Source organism: Trifolium pratense, linkage group LG2 (genome assembly GCF_020283565.1).
Source record: "Trifolium pratense cultivar HEN17-A07 linkage group LG2, ARS_RC_1.1, whole genome shotgun sequence".
Classification (NCBI taxonomy): domain Eukaryota; kingdom Viridiplantae; phylum Streptophyta; class Magnoliopsida; order Fabales; family Fabaceae; genus Trifolium; species Trifolium pratense.
Genome location: NC_060060.1, coordinates 57,278,153 through 57,304,431, shown reverse-complemented (window position 1 = coordinate 57,304,431; position 26,279 = coordinate 57,278,153). Strand labels below are relative to the sequence as shown.

The 26,279-nt window shown below is 35.3% G+C and overlaps 1 protein-coding gene and 39 non-coding genes across 45 annotated transcripts; all 40 read right to left on the bottom strand.

Annotated features, from left to right (window-relative positions):
• Window positions 1–4,510: 4,510 nt before the first annotated feature.
• Window positions 4,511–7,238, bottom strand: LOC123908857. 6 transcript variants are annotated; one of them, XM_045959584.1, is made up of 4 exons: window positions 6,870–7,238; window positions 6,222–6,460; window positions 5,320–5,411; window positions 4,511–4,555 (listed from the first exon to the last, which is right to left on the bottom strand). In XM_045959584.1, the coding sequence occupies exons 1-4, from the start codon at window positions 6,914–6,916 to the stop codon at window positions 4,553–4,555; spliced, it is 381 nt and encodes a 126-aa protein (XP_045815540.1). In that variant the 5' UTR covers window positions 6,917–7,238; the 3' UTR covers window positions 4,511–4,552. The 6 variants fall into 6 exon arrangements, 3 of the variants coding, with proteins under 3 accessions (XP_045815540.1, XP_045815541.1, XP_045815539.1); XM_045959585.1 differs by having other exon boundaries at window positions 4,517–5,411; window positions 6,222–6,284; window positions 6,369–6,460; XR_006809750.1 differs by having other exon boundaries at window positions 5,116–5,411; window positions 5,599–7,238.
• A 1,371-nt stretch (window positions 7,239–8,609) lies between these two features.
• Window positions 8,610–8,728, bottom strand: LOC123912209. Its single transcript, XR_006811099.1, has one exon. It is a non-coding gene; the product is annotated as a 5S ribosomal RNA (ribosomal RNA).
• A 171-nt stretch (window positions 8,729–8,899) lies between these two features.
• Window positions 8,900–9,018, bottom strand: LOC123912225. Its single transcript, XR_006811118.1, has one exon. It is a non-coding gene; the product is annotated as a 5S ribosomal RNA (ribosomal RNA).
• Window positions 9,019–9,189: 171 nt separating this feature from the next.
• On the bottom strand, window positions 9,190–9,308 carry LOC123912122. Its single transcript, XR_006810996.1, has one exon. It is a non-coding gene; the product is annotated as a 5S ribosomal RNA (ribosomal RNA).
• Window positions 9,309–9,479: 171 nt separating this feature from the next.
• On the bottom strand, window positions 9,480–9,598 carry LOC123912158. Its single transcript, XR_006811038.1, has one exon. It is a non-coding gene; the product is annotated as a 5S ribosomal RNA (ribosomal RNA).
• Window positions 9,599–9,683: 85 nt separating this feature from the next.
• On the bottom strand, window positions 9,684–9,802 carry LOC123912259. Its single transcript, XR_006811157.1, has one exon. It is a non-coding gene; the product is annotated as a 5S ribosomal RNA (ribosomal RNA).
• Window positions 9,803–9,975: 173 nt separating this feature from the next.
• On the bottom strand, window positions 9,976–10,094 carry LOC123912241. Its single transcript, XR_006811137.1, has one exon. It is a non-coding gene; the product is annotated as a 5S ribosomal RNA (ribosomal RNA).
• Window positions 10,095–10,265: 171 nt separating this feature from the next.
• Window positions 10,266–10,384, bottom strand: LOC123912328. Its single transcript, XR_006811222.1, has one exon. It is a non-coding gene; the product is annotated as a 5S ribosomal RNA (ribosomal RNA).
• Window positions 10,385–10,554: 170 nt separating this feature from the next.
• LOC123912381 lies at window positions 10,555–10,673 on the bottom strand. The gene has a single exon (XR_006811272.1). It is a non-coding gene; the product is annotated as a 5S ribosomal RNA (ribosomal RNA).
• Window positions 10,674–10,844: 171 nt separating this feature from the next.
• On the bottom strand, window positions 10,845–10,963 carry LOC123912120. Its single transcript, XR_006810993.1, has one exon. It is a non-coding gene; the product is annotated as a 5S ribosomal RNA (ribosomal RNA).
• A 171-nt stretch (window positions 10,964–11,134) lies between these two features.
• On the bottom strand, window positions 11,135–11,253 carry LOC123912119. Its single transcript, XR_006810992.1, has one exon. It is a non-coding gene; the product is annotated as a 5S ribosomal RNA (ribosomal RNA).
• A 141-nt stretch (window positions 11,254–11,394) lies between these two features.
• LOC123912118 lies at window positions 11,395–11,513 on the bottom strand. Its single transcript, XR_006810991.1, has one exon. It is a non-coding gene; the product is annotated as a 5S ribosomal RNA (ribosomal RNA).
• Window positions 11,514–11,686: 173 nt separating this feature from the next.
• On the bottom strand, window positions 11,687–11,805 carry LOC123912117. The gene has a single exon (XR_006810990.1). It is a non-coding gene; the product is annotated as a 5S ribosomal RNA (ribosomal RNA).
• A 171-nt stretch (window positions 11,806–11,976) lies between these two features.
• Window positions 11,977–12,095, bottom strand: LOC123912116. Its single transcript, XR_006810989.1, has one exon. It is a non-coding gene; the product is annotated as a 5S ribosomal RNA (ribosomal RNA).
• Window positions 12,096–12,266: 171 nt separating this feature from the next.
• LOC123912213 lies at window positions 12,267–12,385 on the bottom strand. Its single transcript, XR_006811104.1, has one exon. It is a non-coding gene; the product is annotated as a 5S ribosomal RNA (ribosomal RNA).
• Window positions 12,386–12,558: 173 nt separating this feature from the next.
• Window positions 12,559–12,677, bottom strand: LOC123912115. Its single transcript, XR_006810987.1, has one exon. It is a non-coding gene; the product is annotated as a 5S ribosomal RNA (ribosomal RNA).
• A 171-nt stretch (window positions 12,678–12,848) lies between these two features.
• LOC123912114 lies at window positions 12,849–12,967 on the bottom strand. The gene has a single exon (XR_006810986.1). It is a non-coding gene; the product is annotated as a 5S ribosomal RNA (ribosomal RNA).
• Window positions 12,968–13,138: 171 nt separating this feature from the next.
• LOC123912113 lies at window positions 13,139–13,257 on the bottom strand. Its single transcript, XR_006810985.1, has one exon. It is a non-coding gene; the product is annotated as a 5S ribosomal RNA (ribosomal RNA).
• A 172-nt stretch (window positions 13,258–13,429) lies between these two features.
• On the bottom strand, window positions 13,430–13,548 carry LOC123912112. The gene has a single exon (XR_006810984.1). It is a non-coding gene; the product is annotated as a 5S ribosomal RNA (ribosomal RNA).
• Window positions 13,549–13,719: 171 nt separating this feature from the next.
• Window positions 13,720–13,838, bottom strand: LOC123912161. The gene has a single exon (XR_006811041.1). It is a non-coding gene; the product is annotated as a 5S ribosomal RNA (ribosomal RNA).
• A 172-nt stretch (window positions 13,839–14,010) lies between these two features.
• LOC123912111 lies at window positions 14,011–14,129 on the bottom strand. The gene has a single exon (XR_006810983.1). It is a non-coding gene; the product is annotated as a 5S ribosomal RNA (ribosomal RNA).
• A 173-nt stretch (window positions 14,130–14,302) lies between these two features.
• Window positions 14,303–14,421, bottom strand: LOC123912109. Its single transcript, XR_006810980.1, has one exon. It is a non-coding gene; the product is annotated as a 5S ribosomal RNA (ribosomal RNA).
• Window positions 14,422–14,593: 172 nt separating this feature from the next.
• Window positions 14,594–14,712, bottom strand: LOC123912108. The gene has a single exon (XR_006810979.1). It is a non-coding gene; the product is annotated as a 5S ribosomal RNA (ribosomal RNA).
• A 172-nt stretch (window positions 14,713–14,884) lies between these two features.
• On the bottom strand, window positions 14,885–15,003 carry LOC123912107. Its single transcript, XR_006810978.1, has one exon. It is a non-coding gene; the product is annotated as a 5S ribosomal RNA (ribosomal RNA).
• A 172-nt stretch (window positions 15,004–15,175) lies between these two features.
• LOC123912106 lies at window positions 15,176–15,294 on the bottom strand. The gene has a single exon (XR_006810977.1). It is a non-coding gene; the product is annotated as a 5S ribosomal RNA (ribosomal RNA).
• Window positions 15,295–15,465: 171 nt separating this feature from the next.
• On the bottom strand, window positions 15,466–15,584 carry LOC123912105. The gene has a single exon (XR_006810975.1). It is a non-coding gene; the product is annotated as a 5S ribosomal RNA (ribosomal RNA).
• Window positions 15,585–15,757: 173 nt separating this feature from the next.
• LOC123912104 lies at window positions 15,758–15,876 on the bottom strand. The gene has a single exon (XR_006810974.1). It is a non-coding gene; the product is annotated as a 5S ribosomal RNA (ribosomal RNA).
• A 172-nt stretch (window positions 15,877–16,048) lies between these two features.
• LOC123912103 lies at window positions 16,049–16,167 on the bottom strand. The gene has a single exon (XR_006810973.1). It is a non-coding gene; the product is annotated as a 5S ribosomal RNA (ribosomal RNA).
• Window positions 16,168–16,338: 171 nt separating this feature from the next.
• Window positions 16,339–16,457, bottom strand: LOC123912102. The gene has a single exon (XR_006810972.1). It is a non-coding gene; the product is annotated as a 5S ribosomal RNA (ribosomal RNA).
• A 172-nt stretch (window positions 16,458–16,629) lies between these two features.
• Window positions 16,630–16,748, bottom strand: LOC123912101. The gene has a single exon (XR_006810971.1). It is a non-coding gene; the product is annotated as a 5S ribosomal RNA (ribosomal RNA).
• A 171-nt stretch (window positions 16,749–16,919) lies between these two features.
• LOC123912100 lies at window positions 16,920–17,038 on the bottom strand. Its single transcript, XR_006810969.1, has one exon. It is a non-coding gene; the product is annotated as a 5S ribosomal RNA (ribosomal RNA).
• Window positions 17,039–17,211: 173 nt separating this feature from the next.
• LOC123912194 lies at window positions 17,212–17,330 on the bottom strand. The gene has a single exon (XR_006811081.1). It is a non-coding gene; the product is annotated as a 5S ribosomal RNA (ribosomal RNA).
• A 171-nt stretch (window positions 17,331–17,501) lies between these two features.
• LOC123912258 lies at window positions 17,502–17,620 on the bottom strand. Its single transcript, XR_006811156.1, has one exon. It is a non-coding gene; the product is annotated as a 5S ribosomal RNA (ribosomal RNA).
• Window positions 17,621–17,791: 171 nt separating this feature from the next.
• Window positions 17,792–17,910, bottom strand: LOC123912137. The gene has a single exon (XR_006811014.1). It is a non-coding gene; the product is annotated as a 5S ribosomal RNA (ribosomal RNA).
• Window positions 17,911–18,081: 171 nt separating this feature from the next.
• LOC123912098 lies at window positions 18,082–18,200 on the bottom strand. Its single transcript, XR_006810967.1, has one exon. It is a non-coding gene; the product is annotated as a 5S ribosomal RNA (ribosomal RNA).
• A 173-nt stretch (window positions 18,201–18,373) lies between these two features.
• Window positions 18,374–18,492, bottom strand: LOC123912224. Its single transcript, XR_006811117.1, has one exon. It is a non-coding gene; the product is annotated as a 5S ribosomal RNA (ribosomal RNA).
• A 171-nt stretch (window positions 18,493–18,663) lies between these two features.
• Window positions 18,664–18,782, bottom strand: LOC123912097. Its single transcript, XR_006810966.1, has one exon. It is a non-coding gene; the product is annotated as a 5S ribosomal RNA (ribosomal RNA).
• Window positions 18,783–18,955: 173 nt separating this feature from the next.
• Window positions 18,956–19,074, bottom strand: LOC123912296. The gene has a single exon (XR_006811192.1). It is a non-coding gene; the product is annotated as a 5S ribosomal RNA (ribosomal RNA).
• Window positions 19,075–19,245: 171 nt separating this feature from the next.
• Window positions 19,246–19,364, bottom strand: LOC123912257. Its single transcript, XR_006811155.1, has one exon. It is a non-coding gene; the product is annotated as a 5S ribosomal RNA (ribosomal RNA).
• Window positions 19,365–19,535: 171 nt separating this feature from the next.
• Window positions 19,536–19,654, bottom strand: LOC123912096. Its single transcript, XR_006810965.1, has one exon. It is a non-coding gene; the product is annotated as a 5S ribosomal RNA (ribosomal RNA).
• Window positions 19,655–26,279: the final 6,625 nt, after the last annotated feature.

The window sequence follows — 26,279 nt, the reverse complement described above, 5'->3', positions numbered from 1 at the left end:
AAATAAAAAATATGTCTCTGTATTAATATATGAACAAACATACGGTTCCTATAATAATATATTTTTTTGGTATTCGTTTATCAAAAATATATACTTTTTGGTATTTACCATCTTGTTCTTAGGGGAAGAATTCTCTGATAATTAATAGTTCGACCGCCATATGCATATATATCCCCAAATAATACATGTGCAAAATTCTCACATAAATAAAAAAAATAGATCATATATAAATAACAAAATAAAAAGAACACATGCCACATAAAAATACAAAAAAAAATAGGTCTATGTATTAATATATGAGTAAAAGTATAAAATCCCGTATAAATGTCTTAAAATAAAAGTATATAACCACGATAAAAAATATAACAAATAAAATAGATAAAAAAAAGGAAAATTAATAAAAAAAATAGGAGAATGTCTTAAAATCCCGTATAAATGTCTTAAAATACTTGTACTATTTTCCTCCTTTTTTTTTTGAACAATTCTCTTCCTCCTCTTTATTATTGGTCTTCTCTTTTTTATTTTGGTACAAATTATTGGTGTTCTCTAAATAAATAAAAAATTAATACAGAAAATAATCTTAACGTAATCAAATAAATTTAATCCAATCTAAGAAAAGAATATCATTGATCCCGTCAAGTTCTATCGCAACCAACATGGTTTTAATTCATTCCTTTCATAGTCTTGCTATACATCTGCAAATAAAATATAATAAATGATTAAATCCAATATAAAACATTGCTTTGGATATTTTTACGGTACAATAAATATAATAAAATTAATGTTTGCAATAAAAAGAATATTCCTTAACAATATGAATTTTCTGTACAACTATTAATAGAATGTTGCATCGCCTATTTCATTATAGAATGTTTTTAATCCAATTTTGCATATTATTAGTATTAATGGTACAACTATATATCATCAATTGTCTATGTAGAATTTGAATTTTTGGTTTCTCATGTGAATTAATTGTCAAAGCCATATGAGAAGAGAAACCTTTTGGACATGCCATGTGTACAAAATTCTTTGAAAAAAAGGACTCAAATCACGGGTAAAAACGTGTTTGTAAATTCTTGTTCCTATGAAACTTATTTCAATTAGAACACAAAAATTCATATTTTAAATTATTCTATTTTACTTTTCTTAATAAGTATGAATTTTTTTATTTATTTATAATATAAAGCGAAGGAAAATTTCAATACTCTATGAATTCTTTTTCTCAAATTTAACTTCCCGTTTATCCACTACTTTTTTTTTTACTGATTATATATAGTACTTTCTTACTAAATCTCTTTTTTAAATATTTTTTCTTTCGTCACTGTAGTATTTTCTTACCAATTTTTTTTTAATCAATCCTTACCAAATATTTTGAGAAAGGATTAATACTCAAATTATAGCATTTAAAGCATTTAATTATATTAAAAAATATTATATTTTTTTCTCTCAAATATATTTGGCTTATTAGTAATTTTTTAAAAAAAATTGTAAAAAAAATGATATATTATTAGTAAAGATCAATAAATTGCAGCTTTTTACATTGAATGATATTGATGTTGCTTATGTGAATTTATTGTCAAAATCATATGGGAAGAAAATCACTATCGAAATGTCATGTGTACAAAAGTCTCTGAAAAACAGCTATCAAATAATATATCAATAGATTCCAATAGCAATTGACGTTGCAATTAGAAAGAAATGACCATTGCTTATTGTGAAATTTGAATCAGAATGTATAATGATAAAATAAATGATCATTGCTCTGTTTCCTTTTATTTTTTTGAAGCAGAATAATGATAGAAAGATCAACTTTGTAATTAATTTGATTATGAAAATAATGTCAAAACAATGCTAGAAGAGAATTGATATGAGTGTGTCATGTGTACTCTATATATATATATATAGCAAAATAATGTTGATACAAACTTAGAGAAAAAACACAATCAATTAAAGGAAATCATTAATCATTAATAACATAATAATTTACGTTAATGCTAATATTTCATTTTACATCAATATTTCATGGTATTAAGGAATAAAATACGGAGTATTTCATTGTATTAAGGAATGAATGCATTTAAATGTTACAGAAGGTAACCTATTTCAAATCAAAAACATTAATGAAAAATCATTGAGAAATTGATGAAAAACCATTTAAATGGTCTTTGTATTTCATTATATTAAGGTTATTATTTAAATTTTGTCAAATATATATATATATATATATATATATATATATATATATATATATATATATATATATATATAAATTTAATATAATTATAAAACCAACTTAACACATTTTAAATAATAATTGTTAGTATGAAACTTCACCTACATCTAAAAAATATATATTATAGTGAATTTATAATACTCAACTAATTATTATGATATTACTTGTATTGTTGTTTGATAGATATAATTTCAAAACAAAAATCATCATAATGTTAATACCAAAGAAAATATGTACCACTGAATAATTCATGCATCTTTGTTATATATTTCAATGATCTTATTTAAAAAAAATTTAATTTCATCTTCCCAATTTTTTTACCCATAATTTCATCTTTCTATCATTTTATCTTCATTATCATATACAATTTCTTATGAAAATCTTAATTTCATGTGAACAAAAATTTCGTTTAAAAAATATTGACTTCAAAACCATGGACAAATGAAAGTTTTTTTATTAAAAATTCACATTCACAAATTTTTAATGGCCCACTTGTCAATGCCCTTTATTTTATAGTATCAAAACGACTTGGTGACATAGTTGAAAATTATGAACTCTCTAAAATGTTAACTTTGTATCTGAGTGTTAATTGTTGTCTCAAACCAAATGATTAAAATCTAGTATATTATTCAATTGAAGTGAGACATGAGCCTTATTCAAATAGGGTAGATCTAGTGACATCAATCAACCACTTAATAATACCACAAATATTTTATAGACATATACTAACATACATAAACAATGCTAGACCAAAAATGAATTCCTCGTCAGGCTTGAATGTATTTGTAAATAACATGGGTGAACCCTTTGCATTGAACTTGAGAAACAATAACAGTAAAATCTAAAATGCCATTAAAATCTGATATTTAGTCATGGATAGAATAGGAGTAAATCCTTGAAAATTGAAAAAGGGAGGGTCATCTCATCTCATATAAAAATTAAAGATATAGCACTATCATTTGAACAAAAACAAAAAGCATTATCATTTGACAATATACTTTTGAATCTTTCATATTACTTGATAGCTTTGAAGAGTAATTCCTGCAAGAATTGATACATAAGATCTACTCGCAGAGCAAAAGTGTTCCATGTGGAACAAAGCTACATATTTCAAAAAGAATTAAGTTAGCACAAAATTATTATTGCATATCTCTAAAAAAAAATAGTCAATGTTGCACAAATAGAGAACTACAAATCATGTTTTAAAATAGAAAAGGAAACACAATAATACATCTAAATGGTAGTAGCATGATATGAAATCATCCGGTGTATAGCTCATCATTACTGAGAATTGGTTCTATTATCAATTCAAAGACAGTGAAAAAAAATTAAAAAAGCACAATATACATTATCAAAGGATGAGGTGCAACAAAGGTAGATGAAGACTCAAATACCAGTATACACATATTATACTGGTATTTGAGCAACAATTTTAGCAATTTAAAAGTTAGTGGCTCTCTACCATTGCACATTAATATATTCAGGTTCATCTTACTTTCAACTGTACTTAATTGGCTCAAAGTTAGCCGGTTAGTGGCTCTCTACCATTGCACATTATAGCGGCCTTGTCAGAAGCTTTTTTTTTTTAAAACAGCAAAATGTTATTATAAGCTCTTACATAGCACATGAGTACTAAAAAGAGACAGCTAAGAAGCAAATTTAAGGTCATTAGAACCTAGAATTGCAATTGTATAAACATGAAAACAGAAATTATGGTGGTAATTAATTAATAGCCATTGGGCAGCACAATCATAAGACCAAATGCAATGAAAATACAATCATAATGAACGAACAAAATAAACATATGTATTGCAAGATCAATAATTTAAAAAATGAATAACTCACATCAAATATGCTGATGTTCGAAATACAAAGACTTCTAAACGATGACTTTTAAGTATGCCATAATGGTGTAATAAGTTCAAATATGTAGACAGTGGCAAATTAGACAAAACAGATCAATTTAACCACATTCAATAGTGGAAGGAACATGATTGTACCATGAACTATTATGCTTCAAAAGAGAATCCCATAAATTAAGCTACAAATTTTATTATATCTAATGAAATTTTAAATGTGATCATTAAGCTAAAATTCATTTATTCTAAAATTCTAAATAATAAACCTTAAATAAAGAAAAGAAGGAATGACAAAACAAACCTGCCTGCTCGACCGTGTAATCTTTGTTTCAGAAGAGGATTTTGAAGCAGCATGCAGCCCATTATTTTCTACGTACCTTCACAGAGATTGGAAAAGTAAAGTGCAAATATAAGTGGAATGGTTTGCTAAAGTGATGACCGTCAAATTGTTGTTCTCTGCCTACTGTAGAATGAAAAATAAGAGCAAAATAAAGTAATTAGCAAACAATAAAGGAAGAGAAAATTTAAATAATATTTGTTATAAACTGAATGCAGTAAAAATAAGTGGAATGAGAATTGAGCTTTGACACTTAAACACAGCAGTAGAAGGCCAAAAAAAATTATCAATGCAAAAAATAAAAGATTGAAACACACGCTTGATTATTTTCTTCAATTTACTGTAATGTTAAACTGCCTCTAACAATCAAAACATTAACTCTAGTGCTGGAATATTCAACATGAAACTGTCCTGAAACATCACCAATATTCAATACAAACAAATAGAAGAATAAAAAAATCAGAACAAAGGCAAGAATCGATTTACTTTGATACTTGACAAAAACGAAAATACAGAGCAATTATGAGAGAAAAATGAAAACAAAATCATTGATAGTCACTCAGCTGTACCGTTTGACAGAGAAAGGACAACAACGACCCTAACTTAGGATCATGAAGGTTTGATGAAGAAATCAACGCAAGGAAACGACATCAAGAATGGAGAGGATGCAAGTAGGATGATAGTACCTGGGCCGGCGGCACTTTGATTCAATGACGATAGTGCTAAGAGGGAGATGATGATATGCTTAGGGTTTTAAAAAAGCAGCACCAATGCCGACAAACTATTGAGTGAGATTAGGCATTTGAAAAACATCTTAGTGTATTTTTTTTCTTTTAAAAATTGGCCTAATTATGGCATTGAAGGCTAAATCATTGTGAGGGCATGGTTACCTTGAGTACACCACGTGGCAAGAGAGATTCAAATCGGTGTGGCTTATTAATATTTATAGATGACTTTGGAGTTGGAGCAGCGACGCGAGATCCTAATGAACATAAAGCACAGATCAATAAGAAACTATCTCCCACTACTGATAGTAGTTGAACTGTCAGTTCTTTCAAAAGCTTAAGATAAGCCATATATAATGTATCCATCAAAGACAAATGTATAATGTGTAAGAAGAATATATATCTAAACATAAAATTAAGTTTAAATAAAACAAAATGACATACAGTATTATTCAAATCATTCATTGTGAAATGCTGCCAATGCTACATATGATGATACACAAACCACTTGAGCAACAAACTTGTCGAGCACCGATCTACAAATACTGTGAGGACATCATTATTCATAACTATATTGGTTTTCCTACCAAGTTCCCCCTAACAGCAAGTTCCAATATAGGTGAGAAAGCAATTACTTAATGGCATTTGCCTCGCATAATTCTCAAAGCATGTTGTTGCCAACCAAGGTGTAGCTCAACCTATTACAATAAGGTCTTACCACAAACAACCACTTGTTTAAAATGGTTTGATTAATGAATCTAAACTGACAAAAATACATGTAATAATGCAACTAATAAATAGATAAAATTTGAAGTGAAGAAAATATGAAAAGTCATGAGAAAATATGTAAAGAATCTTAAGAATGAAGAAATATAGAGCAGTATGTAGAAAAATGGTAAGTCACATTCACCAAAAAATCTGAGGTCACCAACTTTTTTTCTTTCATTTCTCATGGTGCAACGCAATGCTATAAAAGCACTGTTAATTTCACTACTCTAACAAATATGTTATGATAGTAGCTCCAAATATTCTTCAATTTTGATCAAAACGAACCTCCAAGAACTTACCAAAAACTATATATACTAAGTTTAGGCCAGAAATCAGCCAATCTTTTACAAAAGAAACGTGCTCTGCAGCAATGGAAAAGTGAAAAATGAATGAAGCTAACAATGGAAAAGACATAACAATTAGAATGAGATGAGAAGTGGTGTTACCGGAAATGAAGGAAGAAGAAGAAGAAGAAGGGATGCGAAGTGAAGATGCCTGGTGGCTGAGGAACCTAGGGAAGACGTGGCTGGGTGAACCTCTGCCGCTCATATTTGAAAAAAGTGACTAAATGTGAAGCTTTGAAAATGATTCAACTTGAAATAAATAAATAGAATAAAATGATGTAGAAATACAAAACTTATATCAACATCTGTAGGTCAATGATCCTATGAGAAAACATTCCATCATTCCTCAAAAACAAAAGATACTGTGGTACATCCTCATCAAGCATAGTACCAATAACACAAAATAAAGCATCAAATTATATATATCAGAAATGTAACACAATAAGTAATTACTAATATCATTACATATGAGGAACTGGTGGTCTATTTGTTGCTATAATAATAAAGCTACTCATTCAAAATCATCCTAAATATGTTATTAAGACGAAAAATCAAGAAATTAGCAAAGCAATTTGAAAAAAGTGGGAACACTAATGTAATTACCTGAAGCCATATGTCATTCTATCAATTACTTTGAAATCCTCTTTCATATGAAAAAGATCCCAAATATAATTCCTGCAATTTCCCTTGAATTCACTTTCTCCATCATCGTCATTTGATTCAAGAAGCCAAGGAATATGAAATATTTGATTGTAGCTTAATCATTTGAATCACGTTCCTTTTTCACGAAAACATCATTGTTGCATTTGTTAGAGAAAAAGCACTGAGGATAGGAACATGATGATTTTTAGCCTCATATCCCTCTCCTAAAATTGAAATACTTTGTGAAATTTGTCCAATGGCGGCAGGCAGGTAACCAAGGATTTAAGTTGAAGAGAATAGTTTAGGGTTACTGAGAGGAGAATTAGAGAAAAAAATTTATTTGACACGAATTGTCAACGATATGATTAATTAATAAATTAAAGCACAAATTAAGGGTATGATGGAAGACGATTTGAAACGGTGATGCGGAAGATATGATCAGCGTAGTAATGGCATTTATGGTCAAATGAAGGAGAGGCTTGCATTGAGAGGAGAGAGAAAGGGAAATATGTCTGGCTTATTACATATTATAGATTACTTCCGGAACAAATGCCTTGTCCAATTTGACTTGGAGAGTTCTAACATCTTGTCAAATGAGACAAGTTTCACAACCAAACAAAGATAACTCTTGATCTTCACAAACATCTTTTGATTTTATTACAATAGATGCTTTTAAGGGTTCTAATTCTTTTTGAATTTCGGAAACTTTAGCTTCCAAACTTAAAATCAATTTTCTTTTATCATCTAGCTAGTTTCTTAAAAGCCTTAAGAGGCGCTTCATCAAAAGAGATAGAGTGATGATGACTTACCTTCTTCTTATGTTATGTTGATGGTTAGCAAGGTAAGATATAGTTGCCACAATTTATGAGTGGATGACTCTTCGCTTTCACAATTTATGTAAGCCCTTCTACCCTTGCTTCCAGTTTTGGAGCCTTTTCCTTTTCTCTTTTTTTTTTTGAGGTTTGCACAATCCATTTTGTAAGAGGTAACCCTAATAGAGGTAACCCTAATTTTGTCCTTACTCAGAATTTTGCGGCAGTTCAGTAGTCCTTCGTGATGACCTCGTTCCAACACTCTCATCCGCTTATTATATAATTTGGTAGATATTCCTAAGCTGAAGTTCAAACTCGTCACATAATGATAATATCACTTAAGTTTGTCATACGTTTGTACGTAATACATACAAAGCAATTACTAGAGATACCAATAAGGATGCGTATGTAGGTAAGCAAAATGAACTTAGCTAGACAAAGTTAACATTGTCTTTCCCTTTATCCCATCATTGTCTTTTTCATGGCTGCCTCATGCAACATGAGAACATAAATTAAAAAAATACCGACCATGTATAAAGACAACATCACAAAACGTATAAAAAAAAAATCTAAAAATACCACCAAAAATATTTAAATATCCAATCAACATAACACAAATTATTTTGGAATTTTTTAATGATATGGAAAATTAAAAATAAATAAAAACTGGTCTAAATGATTGAATTTTGGATTTTGATCCCGGAATCCCGTTATCAATCCTTGATGTGGGAATAATGATCCTGAATTTTTTTTGGATTTTCAGGCCAAATTTTGGAGAAATCCGAGAAAGTAGACTAAAACACGATATTTTTCATTAATCTCGCCAAAAATTGAACGATAAAATTTATAACACGGTGAAAACTAAACGAAATAAAAAAAATCGAAAAAAGAGGTGCAACACAAGGACTTCCCAGGAGGTCACCCATCCTAGTACTACTCTCGCCCAAGCACGCTTAACTGCGGAGTTCTGATGGGATCTGGTGCATTAGTGCTGGTATGATCGCACCTGATATGTAATACGGTTTAATTGTATATATGTCTTCCATCTTTCAGGCCAAATTTTGGAGAAATCCGAGAAAGTAGACTAAAACACGATATTTTTCATTAATCTCGCCAAAAATTGAACGATAAAATTTATAACACGGTGAAAACTAAACGAAATAAAAAAAATCGAAAAAAGAGGTGCAACACAAGGACTTCCCAGGAGGTCACCCATCCTAGTACTACTCTCGCCCAAGCACGCTTAACTGCGGAGTTCTGATGGGATCCGATGCATTAGTGCTGGTATGATCGCACCTGATATGTAATACGGTTTAATTGTATATATGTCTTCCATCTTTCAGGCCAAATTTTGGAGAAATCCGAGAAAGTAGACTAAAACACGATATTTTTCATTAATCTCGCCAAAAATTGAACGATAAAATTTATAACACGGTGAAAACTAAACGAAATAAAAAAAATCGAAAAAAGAGGTGCAACACAAGGACTTCCCAGGAGGTCACCCATCCTAGTACTACTCTCGCCCAAGCACGCTTAACTGCGGAGTTCTGATGGGATCCGGTGCATTAGTGCTGGTATGATCGCACCTGATATGTAATACGGTTTAATTGTATATATGTCTTCCATCTTTCAGGCCAAATTTTGGAGAAATCCGAGAAAGTAGACTAAAACACTATATTTTTCATTAATCTCGCCAAAAATTGAACGATAAAATTTATAACACGGTGAAAACTAAACGAAATAAAAAAAATCGAAAAAAGAGGTGCAACACAAGGACTTCCCAGGAGGTCACCCATCCTAGTACTACTCTCGCCCAAGCACGCTTAGCTGCGGAGTTCTGATGGGATCCGGTGCATTAGTGCTGGTATGATCGCACCTGATATGTAATACGGTTTAATTGTATATATGTCTTCCATCTTTAACACGGTGAAAACTAAACGAAATAAAAAAAAAATCGAAAAAAGAGGTGCAACACAAGGACTTCCCAGGAGGTCACCCATCCTAGTACTACTCTCGCCCAAGCACGCTTAACTGCGGAGTTCTGATTGGATCCGGTGCATTAGTGCTGGTATGATCGCACCTGATATGTAATACGGTTTAATTGTATATATGTCTTCCATCTTTCAGGCCAAATTTTGGAGAAATCCGAGAAAGTAGACTAAAACACGATATTTTTCATTAATCTCGCCAAAAATTGAACGATAAAATTTATAACACGGTGAAAACTAAACGAAATAAAAAAAAAATCGAAAAAAGAGGTGCAACACAAGGACTTCCCAGGAGGTCACCCATCCTAGTACTACTCTCGCCCAAGCACGCTTAACTGCGGAGTTCTGATGGGCTCCGGTGCATTAGTGCTGGTATGATCGCACCTGATATGTAATACGGTTTAATTGTATATATGTCTTCCATCTTTCAGGCCAAATTTTGGAGAAATCCGAGAAAGTAGACTAAAACACGATATTTTTCATTAATCTCGCCAAAAATTGAACGATAAAATTTATAACACGGTGAAAACTAAACGAAATAAAAAAAATCGAAAAAAGAGGTGCAACACAAGGACTTCCCAGGAGGTCACCCATCCTAGTACTACTCTCGCCCAAACACGCTTAACTGCGGAGTTCTGATGGGATCTGGTGCATTAGTGCTGGTATGATCGCACCTGATATGTAATACGGTTTAATTGTATATATGTCTTCCATCTTTCAGGCCAAATTTTGGAGAAATCCGAGAAAGTAGACTAAAACACGATATTTTTCATTAATCTCGCCAAAAATTGAACGATAAAATTTATAACACGGTGAAAACTAAACGAAATAAAAAAATCGAAAAAAGAGGTGCAACACAAGGACTTCCCAAGAGGTCACCCATCCTAGTACTCCTCTCGCCCAAGCACGCTTAACTGCGGAGTTCTGATGGGATCCGATGCATTAGTGCTGGTATGATCGCACCTGATATGTAATACGGTTTAATTGTATATATGTCTTCCATCTTTCAGGCCAAATTTTGGAGAAATCCGAGAAAGTAGACTAAAACACGATATTTTTCATTAATCTCGCCAAAAATTGAACGATAAAATTTATAACACGGTGAAAACTAAACGAAATAAAAAAAATCGAAAAAAGAGGTGCAACACAAGGACTTCCCAGGAGGTCACCCATCCTAGTACTACTCTCGCCCAAGCACGCTTAACTGCGGAGTTCTGATGGGATCCGGTGCATTAGTGCTGGTATGATCGCACCTGATATGTAATACGGTTTAATTGTATATATGTCTTCCATCTTTCAGGCCAAATTTTGGAGAAATCCGAGAAAGTAGACTAAAACACGATATTTTTCATTAATCTCGCCAAAAATTGAACGATAAAATTTATAACACGGTGAAAACTAAACGAAATAAAAAAAATCGAAAAAAGAGGTGCAACACAAGGACTTCCCAGGAGGTCACCCATCCTAGTACTACTCTCGCCCAAGCACGCTTAACTGCGGAGTTCTGATGGGATCCGGTGCATTAGTGCTGGTATGATCGCACCTGATATGTAATACGGTTTAATTGTATATATGTCTTCCATCTTTAACACCGGTAGACTAAAACACGATATTTTTCATTAATCTCGCCAAAAATTGAACGATAAAAATAACACGGTGAAAACTAAACGAAATAAAAAAAATCGAGAGGTGCAACACAAGGACTTCCCAGGAGGTCACCCATCCTAGTACTACTCTCGCCCAAGCACGCTTAACTGCGGAGTTCTGATGGGATCCGGTGCATTAGTGCTGGTATGATCGCACCTGATATGTAATACGGTTTAATTGTATATATGTCTTCCATCTTTCAGGCCAAATTTTGGAGAAATCCGAGAAAGTAGACTAAAACACGATATTTTTCATTAATCTCGCCAAAAATTGAACGATAAAATTTATAACACGGTGAAAACTAAACGAAATAAAAAAAAAATCGAAAAAAGAGGTGCAACACAAGGACTTCCCAGGAGGTCACCCATCCTAGTACTACTCTCGCCCAAGCACGCTTAACTGCGGAGTTCTGATGGGATCCGGTGCATTAGTGCTGGTATGATCGCACCTGATATGTAATACGGTTTAATTGTATATATGTCTTCCATCTTTCAGGCCAAATTTTGGAGAAATCCGAGAAAGTAGACTAAAACACGATATTTTTCATTAATCTCGCCAAAAATTGAACGATAAAATTTATAACACGGTGAAAACTAAACGAAATAAAAAAAATCGAAAAAAGAGGTGCAACACAAGGACTTCCCAGGAGGTCACCCATCCTAGTACTACTCTCGCCCAAGCACGCTTAACTGCGGAGTTCTGATGGGATCCGGTGCATTAGTGCTGGTATGATCGCACCTGATATGTAATACGGTTTAATTGTATATATGTCTTCCATCTTTCAGGCCAAATTTTGGAGAAATCCGAGAAAGTAGACTAAAACACGATATTTTTCATTAATCTCGCCAAAAATTGAACGATAAAATTTATAACACGGTGAAAACTAAACGAAATAAAAAAAATCGAAAAAAGAGGTGCAACACAAGGACTTCCCAGGAGGTCACCCATCCTAGTACTACTCTCGCCCAAGCACGCTTAACTGCGGAGTTCTGATGGGATCCGGTGCATTAGAGCTGGTATGATCGCACCTGATATGTAATACGGTTTAATTGTATATATGTCTTCCATCTTTCAGGCCAAATTTTGGAGAAATCCGAGAAAGTAGACTAAAACACGATATTTTTCATTAATCTCGCCAAAAATTGAACGATAAAATTTATAACACGGTGAAAACTAAACGAAATAAAAAAAAAATCGAAAAAAGAGGTGCAACACAAGGACTTCCCAGGAGGTCACCCATCCTAGTACTACTCTCGCCCAAGCACGCTTAACTGCGGAGTTCTGATGGGATCCGGTGCATTAGTGCTGGTATGATCGCACCTGATATGTAATACGGTTTAATTGTATATATGTCTTCCATCTTTCAGGCCAAATTTTGGAGAAATCCGAGAAAGTAGACTAAAACACGATATTTTTCATTAATCTCGCCAAAAATTGAACGATAAAATTTATAACACGGTGAAAACTAAACGAAATAAAAAAAATCGAAAAAAGAGGTGCAACACAAGGACTTCCCAGGAGGTCACCCATCCTAGTACTACTCTCGCCCAAGCACGCTTAACTGCGGAGTTCTGATGGGATCCGGTGCATTAGTGCTGGTATGATCGCACCTGATATGTAATACGGTTTAATTGTATATATGTCTTCCATCTTTCAGGCCAAATTTTGGAGAAATCCGAGAAAGTAGACTAAAACACGATATTTTTCATTAATCTCGCCAAAAATTGAACGATAAAATTTATAACACGGTGAAAACTAAACGAAATAAAAAAAATCGAAAAAAGAGGTGCAACACAAGGACTTCCCAGGAGGTCACCCATCCTAGTACTACTCTCGCCCAAGCACGCTTAACTGCGGAGTTCTGATGGGATCCGGTGCATTAGTGCTGGTATGATCGCACCTGATATGTAATACGGTTTAATTGTATATATGTCTTCCATCTTTCAGGCCAAATTTTGGAGAAATCCGAGAAAGTAGACTAAAACACGATATTTTTCATTAATCTCGCCAAAAATTGAACGATAAAATTTATAACACGGTGAAAACTAAACGAAATAAAAAAAAATCGAAAAAAGAGGTGCAACACAAGGACTTCCCAGGAGGTCACCCATCCTAGTACTACTCTCGCCCAAGCACGCTTAACTGCGGAGTTCTGATGGGATCCGGTGCATTAGTGCTGGTATGATCGCACCTGATATGTAATACGGTTTAATTGTATATATGTCTTCCATCTTTCAGGCCAAATTTTGGAGAAATCCGAGAAAGTAGACTAAAACACGATATTTTTCATTAATCTCGCCAAAAATTGAACGATAAAATTTATAACACGGTGAAAACTAAACGAAATAAAAAAAATCGAAAAAAGAGGTGCAACACAAGGACTTCCCAGGAGGTCACCCATCCTAGTACTACTCTCGCCCAAGCACGCTTAACTGCGGAGTTCTGATGGGATCCGGTGCATTAGTGCTGGTATGATCACACCTGATATGTAATACGGTTTAATTGTATATATGTCTTCCATCTTTCAGGCCAAATTTTGGAGAAATCCGAGAAAGTAGACTAAAACACGATATTTTTCATTAATCTCGCCAAAAATTGAACGATAAAATTTATAACACGGTGAAAACTAAACGAAATAAAAAAAAATCGAAAAAAGAGGTGCAACACAAGGACTTCCCAGGAGGTCACCCATCCTAGTACTACTCTCGCCCAAGCACGCTTAACTGCGGAGTTCTGATGGGATCCGGTGCATTAGTGCTGGTATGATCGCACCTGATATGTAATACGGTTTAATTGTATATATGTCTTCCATCTTTCAGGCCAAATTTTGGAGAAATCCGAGAAAGTAGACTAAAACACGATATTTTTCATTAATCTCGCCAAAAATTGAACGATAAAATTTATAACACGGTGAAAACTAAACGAAATAAAAAAAAAATCGAAAAAAGAGGTGCAACACAAGGACTTCCCAGGAGGTCACCCATCCTAGTACTACTCTCGCCCAAGCACGCTTAACTGCGGAGTTCTGATGGGATCCGGTGCATTAGTGCTGGTATGATCGCACCTGATATGTAATACGGTTTAATTGTATATATGTCTTCCATCTTTCAGGCCAAATTTTGGAGAAATCCGAGAAAGTAGACTAAAACACGATATTTTTCATTAATCTCGCCAAAAATTGAACGATAAAATTTATAACACGGTGAAAACTAAACGAAATAAAAAAAAATCGAAAAAAGAGGTGCAACACAAGGACTTCCCAGGAGGTCACCCATCCTAGTACTACTCTCGCCCAAGCACGCTTAACTGCGGAGTTCTGATGGGATCCGGTGCATTAGTGCTGGTATGATCGCACCTGATATGTAATACGGTTTAATTGTATATATGTCTTCCATCTTTCAGGCCAAATTTTGGAGAAATCCGAGAAAGTAGACTAAAACACGATATTTTTCATTAATCTCGCCAAAAATTGAACGATAAAATTTATAACACGGTGAAAACTAAACGAAATAAAAAAAAATCGAAAAAAGAGGTGCAACACAAGGACTTCCCAGGAGGTCACCCATCCTAGTACTACTCTCGCCCAAGCACGCTTAACTGCGGAGTTCTGATGGGATCCGGTGCATTAGTGCTGGTATGATCGCACCTGATATGTAATACGGTTTAATTGTATATATGTCTTCCATCTTTCAGGCCAAATTTTGGAGAAATCCGAGAAAGTAGACTAAAACACGATATTTTTCATTAATCTCGCCAAAAATTGAACGATAAAATTTATAACACGGTGAAAACTAAACGAAATAAAAAAAAATCGAAAAAAGAGGTGCAACACAAGGACTTCCCAGGAGGTCACCCATCCTAGTACTACTCTCGCCCAAGCACGCTTAACTGCGGAGTTCTGATGGGATCCGGTGCATTAGTGCTGGTATGATCGCACCTGATATGTAATACGGTTTAATTGTATATATGTCTTCCATCTTTCAGGCCAAATTTTGGAGAAATCCGAGAAAGTAGACTAAAACACGATATTTTTCATTAATCTCGCCAAAAATTGAACGATAAAATTTATAACACGGTGAAAACTAAACGAAATAAAAAAAATCGAAAAAAGAGGTGCAACACAAGGACTTCCCAGGAGGTCACCCATCCTAGTACTACTCTCGCCCAAGCACGCTTAACTGCGGAGTTCTGATGGGATCCGGTGCATTAGTGCTGGTATGATCGCACCTGATATGTAATACGGTTTAATTGTATATATGTCTTCCATCTTTCAGGCCAAATTTTGGAGAAATCCGAGAAAGTAGACTAAAACACGATATTTTTCATTAATCTCGCCAAAAATTGAACGATAAAATTTATAACACGGTGAAAACTAAACGAAATAAAAAAAAAATCGAAAAAAGAGGTGCAACACAAGGACTTCCCAGGAGGTCACCCATCCTAGTACTACTCTCGCCCAAGCACGCTTAACTGCGGAGTTCTGATGGGATCCGGTGCATTAGTGCTGGTATGATCGCACCTGATATGTAATACGGTTTAATTGTATATATGTCTTCCATCTTTCAGGCCAAATTTTGGAGAAATCCGAGAAAGTAGACTAAAACACGATATTTTTCATTAATCTCGCCAAAAATTGAACGATAAAATTTATAACACGGTGAAAACTAAACGAAATAAAAAAAAATCGAAAAAAGAGGTGCAACACAAGGACTTCCCAGGAGGTCACCCATCCTAGTACTACTCTCGCCCAAGCACGCTTAACTGCGGAGTTCTGATGGGATCCGGTGCATTAGTGCTGGTATGATCGCACCTGATATGTAATACGGTTTAATTGTATATATGTCTTCCATCTTTCAGGCCAAATTTTGGAGAAATCCGAGAAAGTAGACTAAAACACGATATTTTTCATTAATCTCGCCAAAAATTGAACGATAAAATTTATAACACGGTGAAAACTAAACGAAATAAAAAAAATCGAAAAAAGAGGTGCAACACAAGGACTTCCCAGGAGGTCACCCATCCTAGTACTACTCTCGCCCAAGCACGCTTAACTGCGGAGTTCTGATGGGATCCGGTGCATTAGTGCTGGTATGATCGCACCTGATATGTAATACGGTTTAATTGTATATATGTCTTCCATCTTTCAGGCCAAATTTTGGAGAAATCCGAGAAAGTAGACTAAAACACGATATTTTTCATTAATCTCGCCAAAAATTGAACGATAAAATTTATAACACGGTGAAAACTAAACGAAATAAAAAAAAATCGAAAAAAGAGGTGCAACACAAGGACTTCCCAGGAGGTCACCCATCCTAGTACTACTCTCGCCCAAGCACGCTTAACTGCGGAGTTCTGATGGGATCCGGTGCATTAGTGCTGGTATGATCGCACCTGATATGTAATACGGTTTAATTGTATATATGTCTTCCATCTTTCAGGCCAAATTTTGGAGAAATCCGAGAAAGTAGACTAAAACACGATATTTTTCATTAATCTCGCCAAAAATTGAACGATAAAATTTATAACACGGTGAAAACTAAACGAAATAAAAAAAATCGAAAAAAGAGGTGCAACACAAGGACTTCCCAGGAGGTCACCCATCCTAGTACTACTCTCGCCCAAGCACGCTTAACTGCGGAGTTCTGATGGGATCCGGTGCATTAGTGCTGGTATGATCGCACCTGATATGTAATACGGTTTAATTGTATATATGTCTTCCATCTTTCAGGCCAAATTTTGGAGAAATCCGAGAAAGTAGACTAAAACACGATATTTTTCATTAATCTCGCCAAAAATTGAACGATAAAATTTATAACACGGTGAAAACTAAACGAAATAAAAAAAAAATCGAAAAAAGAGGTGCAACACAAGGACTTCCCAGGAGGTCACCCATCCTAGTACTACTCTCGCCCAAGCACGCTTGACTGCGGAGTTCTGATGGGATCCGGTGCATTAGTGCTGGTATGATCGCACCTGATATGTAATACGGTTTAATTGTATATATGTCTTCCATCTTTCAGGCCAAATTTTGGAGAAATCCGAGAAAGTAGACTAAAACACGATATTTTTCATTAATCTCGCCAAAAATTGAACGATAAAATTTATAACACGGTGAAAACTAAACGAAATAAAAAAAATCGAAAAAAGAGGTGCAACACAAGGACTTCCCAGGAGGTCACCCATCCTAGTACTACTCTCGCCCAAGCACGCTTAACTGCGGAGTTCTGATGGGATCCGATGCAATAGTGCTGGTATGATCGCACCTGATATGTAATACGGTTTAATTGTAGATATGTCTTCCATCTTTCAGGCCAAATTTTGGAGAAATCCGAGAAAGTAGACTAAAACACGATATTTTTCATTAATCTCGCCAAAAATTGAATGATAAAATTTATAACACGGTGAAAACTAAACGAAATAAAAAAAATCGAAAAAAGAGGTGCAACACAAGGACTTCCCAGGAGGTCACCCATCCTAGTACTACTCTCGCCCAAGCACGCTTAACTACGGAGTTCTGATGGGATCCGGTGCATTAGTGCTGGTATGATCGCACCTGATATGTAATACGGTTTAATTGTATATATGTCTTCCATCTTTCAGGCCAAATTTTGGAGAAATCCGAGAAAGTAGACTAAAACACGATATTTTTCATTAATCTCGCCAAAAATTGAACGATAAAATTTATAACACGGTGAAAACTAAACGAAATAAAAAAAATCGAAAAAAGAGGTGCAACACAAGGACTTCCCAGGAGGTCACCCATCCTAGTACTACTCTCGCCCAAGCACGCTTAACTGCGGAGTTCTGATGGGATCCGGTGCATTAGTGCTGGTATGATCGCACCTGATATGTAATACGGTTTAATTGTATATATGTCTTCCATCTTTCAGGCCAAATTTTGGAGAAATCCGAGAAAGTAGACTAAAACACGATATTTTTCATTAATCTCGCCAAAAATTGAACGATAAAATTTATAACACGGTGAAAACTAAACGAAATAAAAAAAAAATCGAAAAAAGAGGTGCAACACAAGGACTTCCCAGGAGGTCACCCATCCTAGTACTACTCTCGCCCAAGCACGGTTAACTGCGGAGTTCTGATGGGATCCGGTGCATTAGTGCTGGTATGATCGCACCTGATATGTAATACGGTTTAATTGTATATATGTCTTCCATCTTTCAGGCCAAATTTTGGAGAAATCTGAGAAAGTAGACTAAAACACGATATTTTTCATTAATCTCGCCAAAAATTGAACGATAAAATTTATAACACGGTGAAAACTAAACGAAATAAAAAAAATCGAAAAAAGAGGTGCAACACAAGGACTTCCCAGGAGGTCACCCATCCTAGTACTACTCTCGCCCAAGCACGCTTAACTGCGGAGTTCTGATGGGATCCGGTGCATTAGTGCTGGTATGATCGCACCTGATATGTAATACGGTTTAATTGTATATATGTCTTCCATCTTTCAGGCCAAATTTTGGAGAAATCCGAGAAAGTAGACTAAAACACGATATTTTTCATTAATCTCGCCAAAAATTGAACGATAAAATTTATAACACGGTGAAAACTAAACGAAATAAAAAAAAAATCGAAAAAAGAGGTGCAACACAAGGACTTCCCAGGAGGTCACCCATCCTAGTACTACTCTCGCCCAAGCACGCTTGACTGCAGAGTTCTGATGGGATCCGGTGCATTAGTGCTGGTATGATCGCACCTGATATGTAATACGGTTTAATTGTATATATGTCTTCCATCTTTCAGGCCAAATTTTGGAGAAATCCGAGAAAGTAGACTAAAACACGATATTTTTCATTAATCTCGCCAAAAATTGAACGATAAAATTTATAACACGGTGAAAACTAAACGAAATAAAAAAAATCGAAAAAAGAGGTGCAACACAAGGACTTCCCAGGAGGTCACCCATCCTAGTACTACTCTCGCCCAAGCACGCTTAACTGCGGAGTTCTGATGGGATCCGATGCAATAGTGCTGGTATGATCGCACCTGATATGTAATACGGTTTAATTGTAGATATGTCTTCCATCTTTCAGGCCAAATTTTGGAGAAATCCGAGAAAGTAGACTAAAACACGATATTTTTCATTAATCTCGCCAAAAATTGAATGATAAAATTTATAACACGGTGAAAACTAAACGAAATAAAAAAAATCGAAAAAAGAGGTGCAACACAAGGACTTCCCAGGAGGTCACCCATCCTAGTACTACTCTCGCCCAAGCACGCTTAACTGCGGAGTTCTGATGGGATCCGGTGCATTAGTGCTGGTATGATCGCACCTAATATGTAATACGGTTTAATTGTATATATGTCTTCCATCTTTCAGGCCAAATTTTGGAGAAATCCGAGAAAGTAGACTAAAACACGATATTTTTCATTAATCTCGCCAAAAATTGAACGATAAAATTTATAACACGGTGAAAACTAAACGAAATAAAAAAAATCGAAAAAAGAGGTGTGTAACACCCAAACCCGTTATTTAATTAACTCTGCCTTTATAAAATCTTTTTCGAAAATACGCGGCGGAAAAATTGAAAATCTGATTTATAAAGCGCTGGTTTGAATATCACAAACTTCATTCAAAGATAATACTAATACATTTATCTAGTAAAATATTCGAATGAACTAAAAACAAAACATCGCATCGAACGATGCGTTATTAGTTATACAAAACGGATACTTTTCAAATGAAAGCTTAAGACCAACAGAGTATACTAAGAGGACTACATGCATATACATATAAAGACCCCTTTTTCCCGTGTCTCAATCAGAGCAGAGCTTCACCATTGCACTCGAACGAGGCTAACACATAACCTGTCAACCTGGACCCCCAAAGGTCCAGCAATTACACATAGCAGAGAGTTAGAAAACATAAACATAAATATAAGTGTGAGTAGTATACTACACACTCCACACGCTATCATGCATTTCTAACTCACGCACATACATCGTCAAATACGACTACCAATTATTCATTCATTTACAAACACACCAATCATATAGTTTCACGTCTTCTCGGACACTACCAAAGTGTTCATTTATAGTCATGACGGACTCTACACTTGTTCATTTTATAGTCATGACGGACTCTACTCATATACCAAGACATGGCAACAATCACAGTATTAAACAATTAGTAAATACCAAAGCTTAACACATACGGAAAACACATTACACCCCAATCAGATAATGTCACATAACAATTATCAAATACATGTGCATTTACCCTAATGCATCTAATGCCAATTATCCAATGTCATGTCATCCCTAGACACGACTAATGCATGTGGTACCAATTTACATTGTTCAGATTTCAGTCATGACGGACTGTTCAGTTTTCAGTCATGTACGGACTGTTCAGATTATAGTCATGTACGGACTGTTCAGATTATAGTCATGCACGAACTCTACATCAGCAGTTTTACATCATGCAGGATAAGCGTCTCACCAATGGTGGACCAAACCAGTTTTACATCATGTTGGATGCTGCTATTCACCCCATTTAAGATGAACCCAGTTTTACATCTTGTTGGATGCTGCTATTCACCCCATTTAAGATGAACCCAGTTTTACATCTTGTTGGATGCGTCGGAACTTACCGAACCACCTTATCTCCCTTGGATAAGCTCAATAACAGTTTTATATCATGTAGGATATGGTTATCATCAACCATCTCTCCCATAAAGAGGAGTCACACAGTTTTATATCATGTTTGGATATGGGCTCCAGATCTCGGATAACATAATCCCATCTTCGGCCACTTTTCATAAACATAGTCCATTTTCATCAATTATTGGAATTCACATGATTCCCATAACACAATTATTCATGAATGCATGATTACTTTTAAACACATCAAATACATGACGCTATCTAGCTCGAAGCTATTCATTCACTGATGCGGAAACACAATTCCAACATCTAACACATTAGGATAACACAATATCCTATCACTCCAATCATAATTATTCACATGATAATTATCTGCATAACCATTTTTATACACATAAAGTTTCATTTACACTTATGTCATGAAACACACATCATTTCCTTAACATTGCAAATTAATGCTAAAACATAAACATAGTCACTTGAACTACAAGTCATTGCATACGCGTGCGAATCATATAACGATTAACAATAAGCATTGACAACATCAACATGTATCAACAAACATGTAAGGATACCCTTAAACCATGTTACAAGTGCCTAATTACACTTAAAACAATTATCAAAAAGTTGCTGTCACAGTGCTGTTCGCTAAGCGAATCCGTAGCGAACCCGTAGCGAATCCGTAGCGAACTACATCAGAGGGTTGCAGGTACATGGCGAACAGGTAGCGAACTTATTCGCTAAGCGAATCCGTAGCGAACCCGTAGCGAACTTATTCGCTAAGCGAATCCGTAGCGAATCCGTAGCGAACTACACCAGAATATCTGTTCTTGAGTTTTCTAAGGCGGTTTAACATTGAATCAACTCAAAAATTCATCTAGACATGTTATAAATTCTTATAAACAGCTAATTCAAGCATATATGGTACTTATGAACATTAATTAACACTCACAAACACCCACATACATCACACTTACAAATTCATACCAATTTCTTGCATTTTAAGCAAGTTTAACAAAACATGCAAATCATTGATCAAACATCTACATATACCCACTTTCAACTCCCCAAAGTTGTTTACCTCATCTACCATGAGTTCACTACACATGTTAGGATCAAAAGAATCCAATTTCCATTAAGAAAATCACCCACAAAACCCACAAGAAAATAGAGTGGAAAGAGTTTGGGAATGGAGGAATCGACATCCTCCCCTCTTTCGAATCACTCACGAATATGTAATCTAACTCTCGTACCTTAGCTCGACGAATCCACAAGCTTGCTCTTCTCTTTCTCTCCCACGAGCTCTCCCTCTCCCTCATGAGCTCCTTGCCCTAGCTAAGCTCTTCAACTTCTCATGGATTGCAACTTATGAGACTATTCATTGGTTTGACTTGCTACTTATAGCTCTCTCTATTCTCATGGATCAAAGCCCACTTGGCTTAGGCCCAATGCCTATTCCACGCCCAAAGGCCCAAACAACATAACTTCTCGCTCATTAACTTACGTTCTCGTTAAATGATTATTCACCGCTTAATAATTTAATTATAAATCACGCCCTCGCGTAATAAAATAATTAAATAACGAATACTAAATTTTGGGTCGTTACAACTCTACCCCCCTTAAAAGATTTTCGCCCTCGAAAATTACCCGACTAAAACACAACTCCGGATAAACTCCCTCATCCGACTTGCTAATTCCCAACTTGCATTCTAACCAACGGGTTTTCTAGTCATAATACCTTAACCGATACGGTCTCTTACACAAACTCCGATTCAAATTCACACTTCTTCCGGATTCGTACCAACAAAACATACAAACTCCAAACCAAACCAAGTTTGACAAAATCAGTCAATCCCAATCGACACAATCTCGTCTACTCATCAACAATAGATCAAGGACAGCTAATCCCTTGATTTGTCGATAGATAGTCAACAATCGTGATGATGGCATAAACCATTCTCATCAAACTACTTAAAACTTTCTCTTAACATCTTACGGTACTCGCAGCACCACTCCAAAACAAAACCACTTAACCCAAAATACTCCGAAAGACCCTTCCGTTGCACACTTCACAACTTTTCAAATTCCATAAGTTCTTAACTGCGTCGAATCTCACTCCAACCATTCATCCGGTAGCACAACCCCTACGCTCATTTGTTGTCCAACTTCTCAAGGTTCTTAACACATTCCAAAAATATATTATCTCCAACCGTCAAATTCTTTTCCTTCGCAACTCCCAAATCATTGCGTCGAACCCCATCATAACTGTTTTATTTTCCAAACAATCTCTTATCCAAATTTCTAGGTTCCTTAACACGACATTTCCAATGTCACTTTTCCGTCGAGGTACTTTTATCCAAAATATTACCTTAAGTCACTCGTCGACTAACTATCATTTCATCGTCCATGATGAAAATATCCAAAATACTTTATTTCCTTACCACATAATATTACTATACTACTCCAACATATACGATGTTCCCAACATCACTTAGTCTCCACCGACTTTTTCCATTACATAAATAATTTTCCAATTGCTACAAAACATCTCTGATACTTACTTCAAGCATCACTTCCAAATTCTCAACACACATTTTCCTAACACAACAATCACTTATGTGTGAGATAGTCCTTTCCGCAAATTCTTACTTGACATAAGTCACTTTCTTACGTCTCTCTAATACTCGTGCTCGACACGTTTCCAAAGGCTAACTTTCTTATCCCCAACATCCAAAGGTAACACTTCGCACTTAGCTTCTCAAATCCTTCCAAGAAATGACTACTCGGTTCAAACATACTCAACCTTTATAAATCCTTCCTAGGCTCTTCTTGATCACCTAGTAATTCTGTATTTAAATCTCAGCTACTATCAAAAGTTGATTTCCAAACAATCATGATCTCCGTCTTTGTTGATTCCAACACAACTCTCATCAGATTCCTCTGAAAACTTTTCATCAACAAAGCTTCCATCTTTATCACTCTTCCTCCTCTTTGAGGATGAACCACCAAGTGAAAGACAACCAAACAATGGAACATTCTTGCTACGAGTTCCGCTAGAAACACTACCAGTCTCACTTATTGTAATCGGGTTTTCAGTTCCCTAACCACACCTTCCATCCTTGACATCAATCTCCCACTTAACTTAACCCTCAAGGTATCCACCATTCGCTTACTCGTCGTATGATCATCACTAGGTTTTCTTACCCTCGACGCACACGTCTCCTCCGTTTCCCAGCAACGGTGTTCACTTAACATTCAATCTGCTCCATCGTTCCCCAATGGCCACATTCTCCCTACGGCTAAACAACTTCATTCTGACTCACTCTGAAATGATCATCTGATACTTCCTCCAAAGTATTCTCCAAATAAGAACTCCACTTCGAACAATGCTACTCAATCTTAAACAATCTACTTCAAGAACATCTCTATTCGTCCTTACTTCTCGCGTTCGAAACATCTTGGAGAGACAAAATCTTCTCCCCCACTTATCTCAAACCCACCTTTACACTTCCACTAGAACATCCGGTGTAAGCACCTAACCGTCCTATCGATTCCAAATATATTCTCTCAAGAGAAATCTAATACCGACAGCATTCACATGCATGTCGTATGCAAAGGGTAAACATAAGGTAAGATATCTAAGCATCTACTCAAAACCCCGGTGCAGTCCTCTTGACATACACACCACTGCAAAATACATAAACACACTATTCCCATCTATGCTAATGTAACAACCTACGTAACAACTAGCATACATAAACACAACAACATGTCAATACATATATTTATAACTAAAATATATGTAAGACAACAAAACATCCATGTACACAAGACATCGAGTCAAGTACATGCATTACATTTCATTTGCCCGCATACTTACAACATCTACTCAAACATGTATAAAACATAGCATGTTCTAAAACAAGTTCTCATCATGAGAATACATTCACACTTAAGTAAACACTCAAGCTATAAACATAATAATACACAACAAAAACAGACAGACACAACTGGCACACATGCTCACTCGATATGAATGCACAGACCGGCTCTGATTGACACACAACCTCACAGTCCGAAGACAACCTGCTCTGATACCACTTTGTAACACCCAAACCCGTTATTTAATTAACTCTGCCTTTATAAAATCTTTTTCGAAAATACGCAGCGGAAAAATTGAAAATCTGATTTATAAAGCGCTGGTTTGAATATCACAAACTTCATTCAAAGATAATACTAATACATTTATCTAGTAAAATATTCGAATGAACTAAAAACAAAACATCGCATCGAACGATGCGTTATTAGTTATACAAAACGGATACTTTTCAAATGAAAGCTTAAGACCAACAGAGTATACTAAGAGGACTACATGCATATACATATAAAGACCCCTTTTTCCCGTGTCTCAATCAGAGCAGAGCTTCACCATTGCACTCGAACGAGGCTAACACATAACCTGTCAACCTGGACCCCCAAAGGTCCAGCAATTACACATAGCAGAGAGTTAGAAAACATAAACATAAATATAAGTGTGAGTAGTATACTACACACTCCACACGCTATCATGCATTTCTAACTCACGCACATACATCGTCAAATACGACTACCAATTATTCATTCATTTACAAACACACCAATCATATAGTTTCACGTCTTCTCGGACACTACCAAAGTGTTCATTTATAGTCATGACGGACTCTACACTTGTTCATTTTATAGTCATGACGGACTCTACTCATATACCAAGACATGGCAACAATCACAGTATTAAACAATTAGTAAATACCAAAGCTTAACACATACGGAAAACACATTACACCCCAATCAGATAATGTCACATAACAATTATCAAATACATGTGCATTTACCCTAATGCATCTAATGCCAATTATCCAATGTCATGTCATCCCTAGACACGACTAATGCATGTGGTACCAATTTACATTGTTCAGATTTCAGTCATGACGGACTGTTCAGTTTTCAGTCATGTACGGACTGTTCAGATTATAGTCATGTACGGACTGTTCAGATTATAGTCATGCACGGACTCTACATCAGCAGTTTTACATCATGCAGGATAAGCGTCTCACCAATGGTGGACCAAACCAGTTTTACATCATGTTGGATGCTGCTATTCACCCCATTTAAGATGAACCCAGTTTTACATCTTGTTGGATGCTGCTATTCACCCCATTTAAGATGAACCCAGTTTTACATCTTGTTGGATGCGTCGGAACTTACCGAACCACCTTATCTCCCTTGGATAAGCTCAATAACAGTTTTATATCATG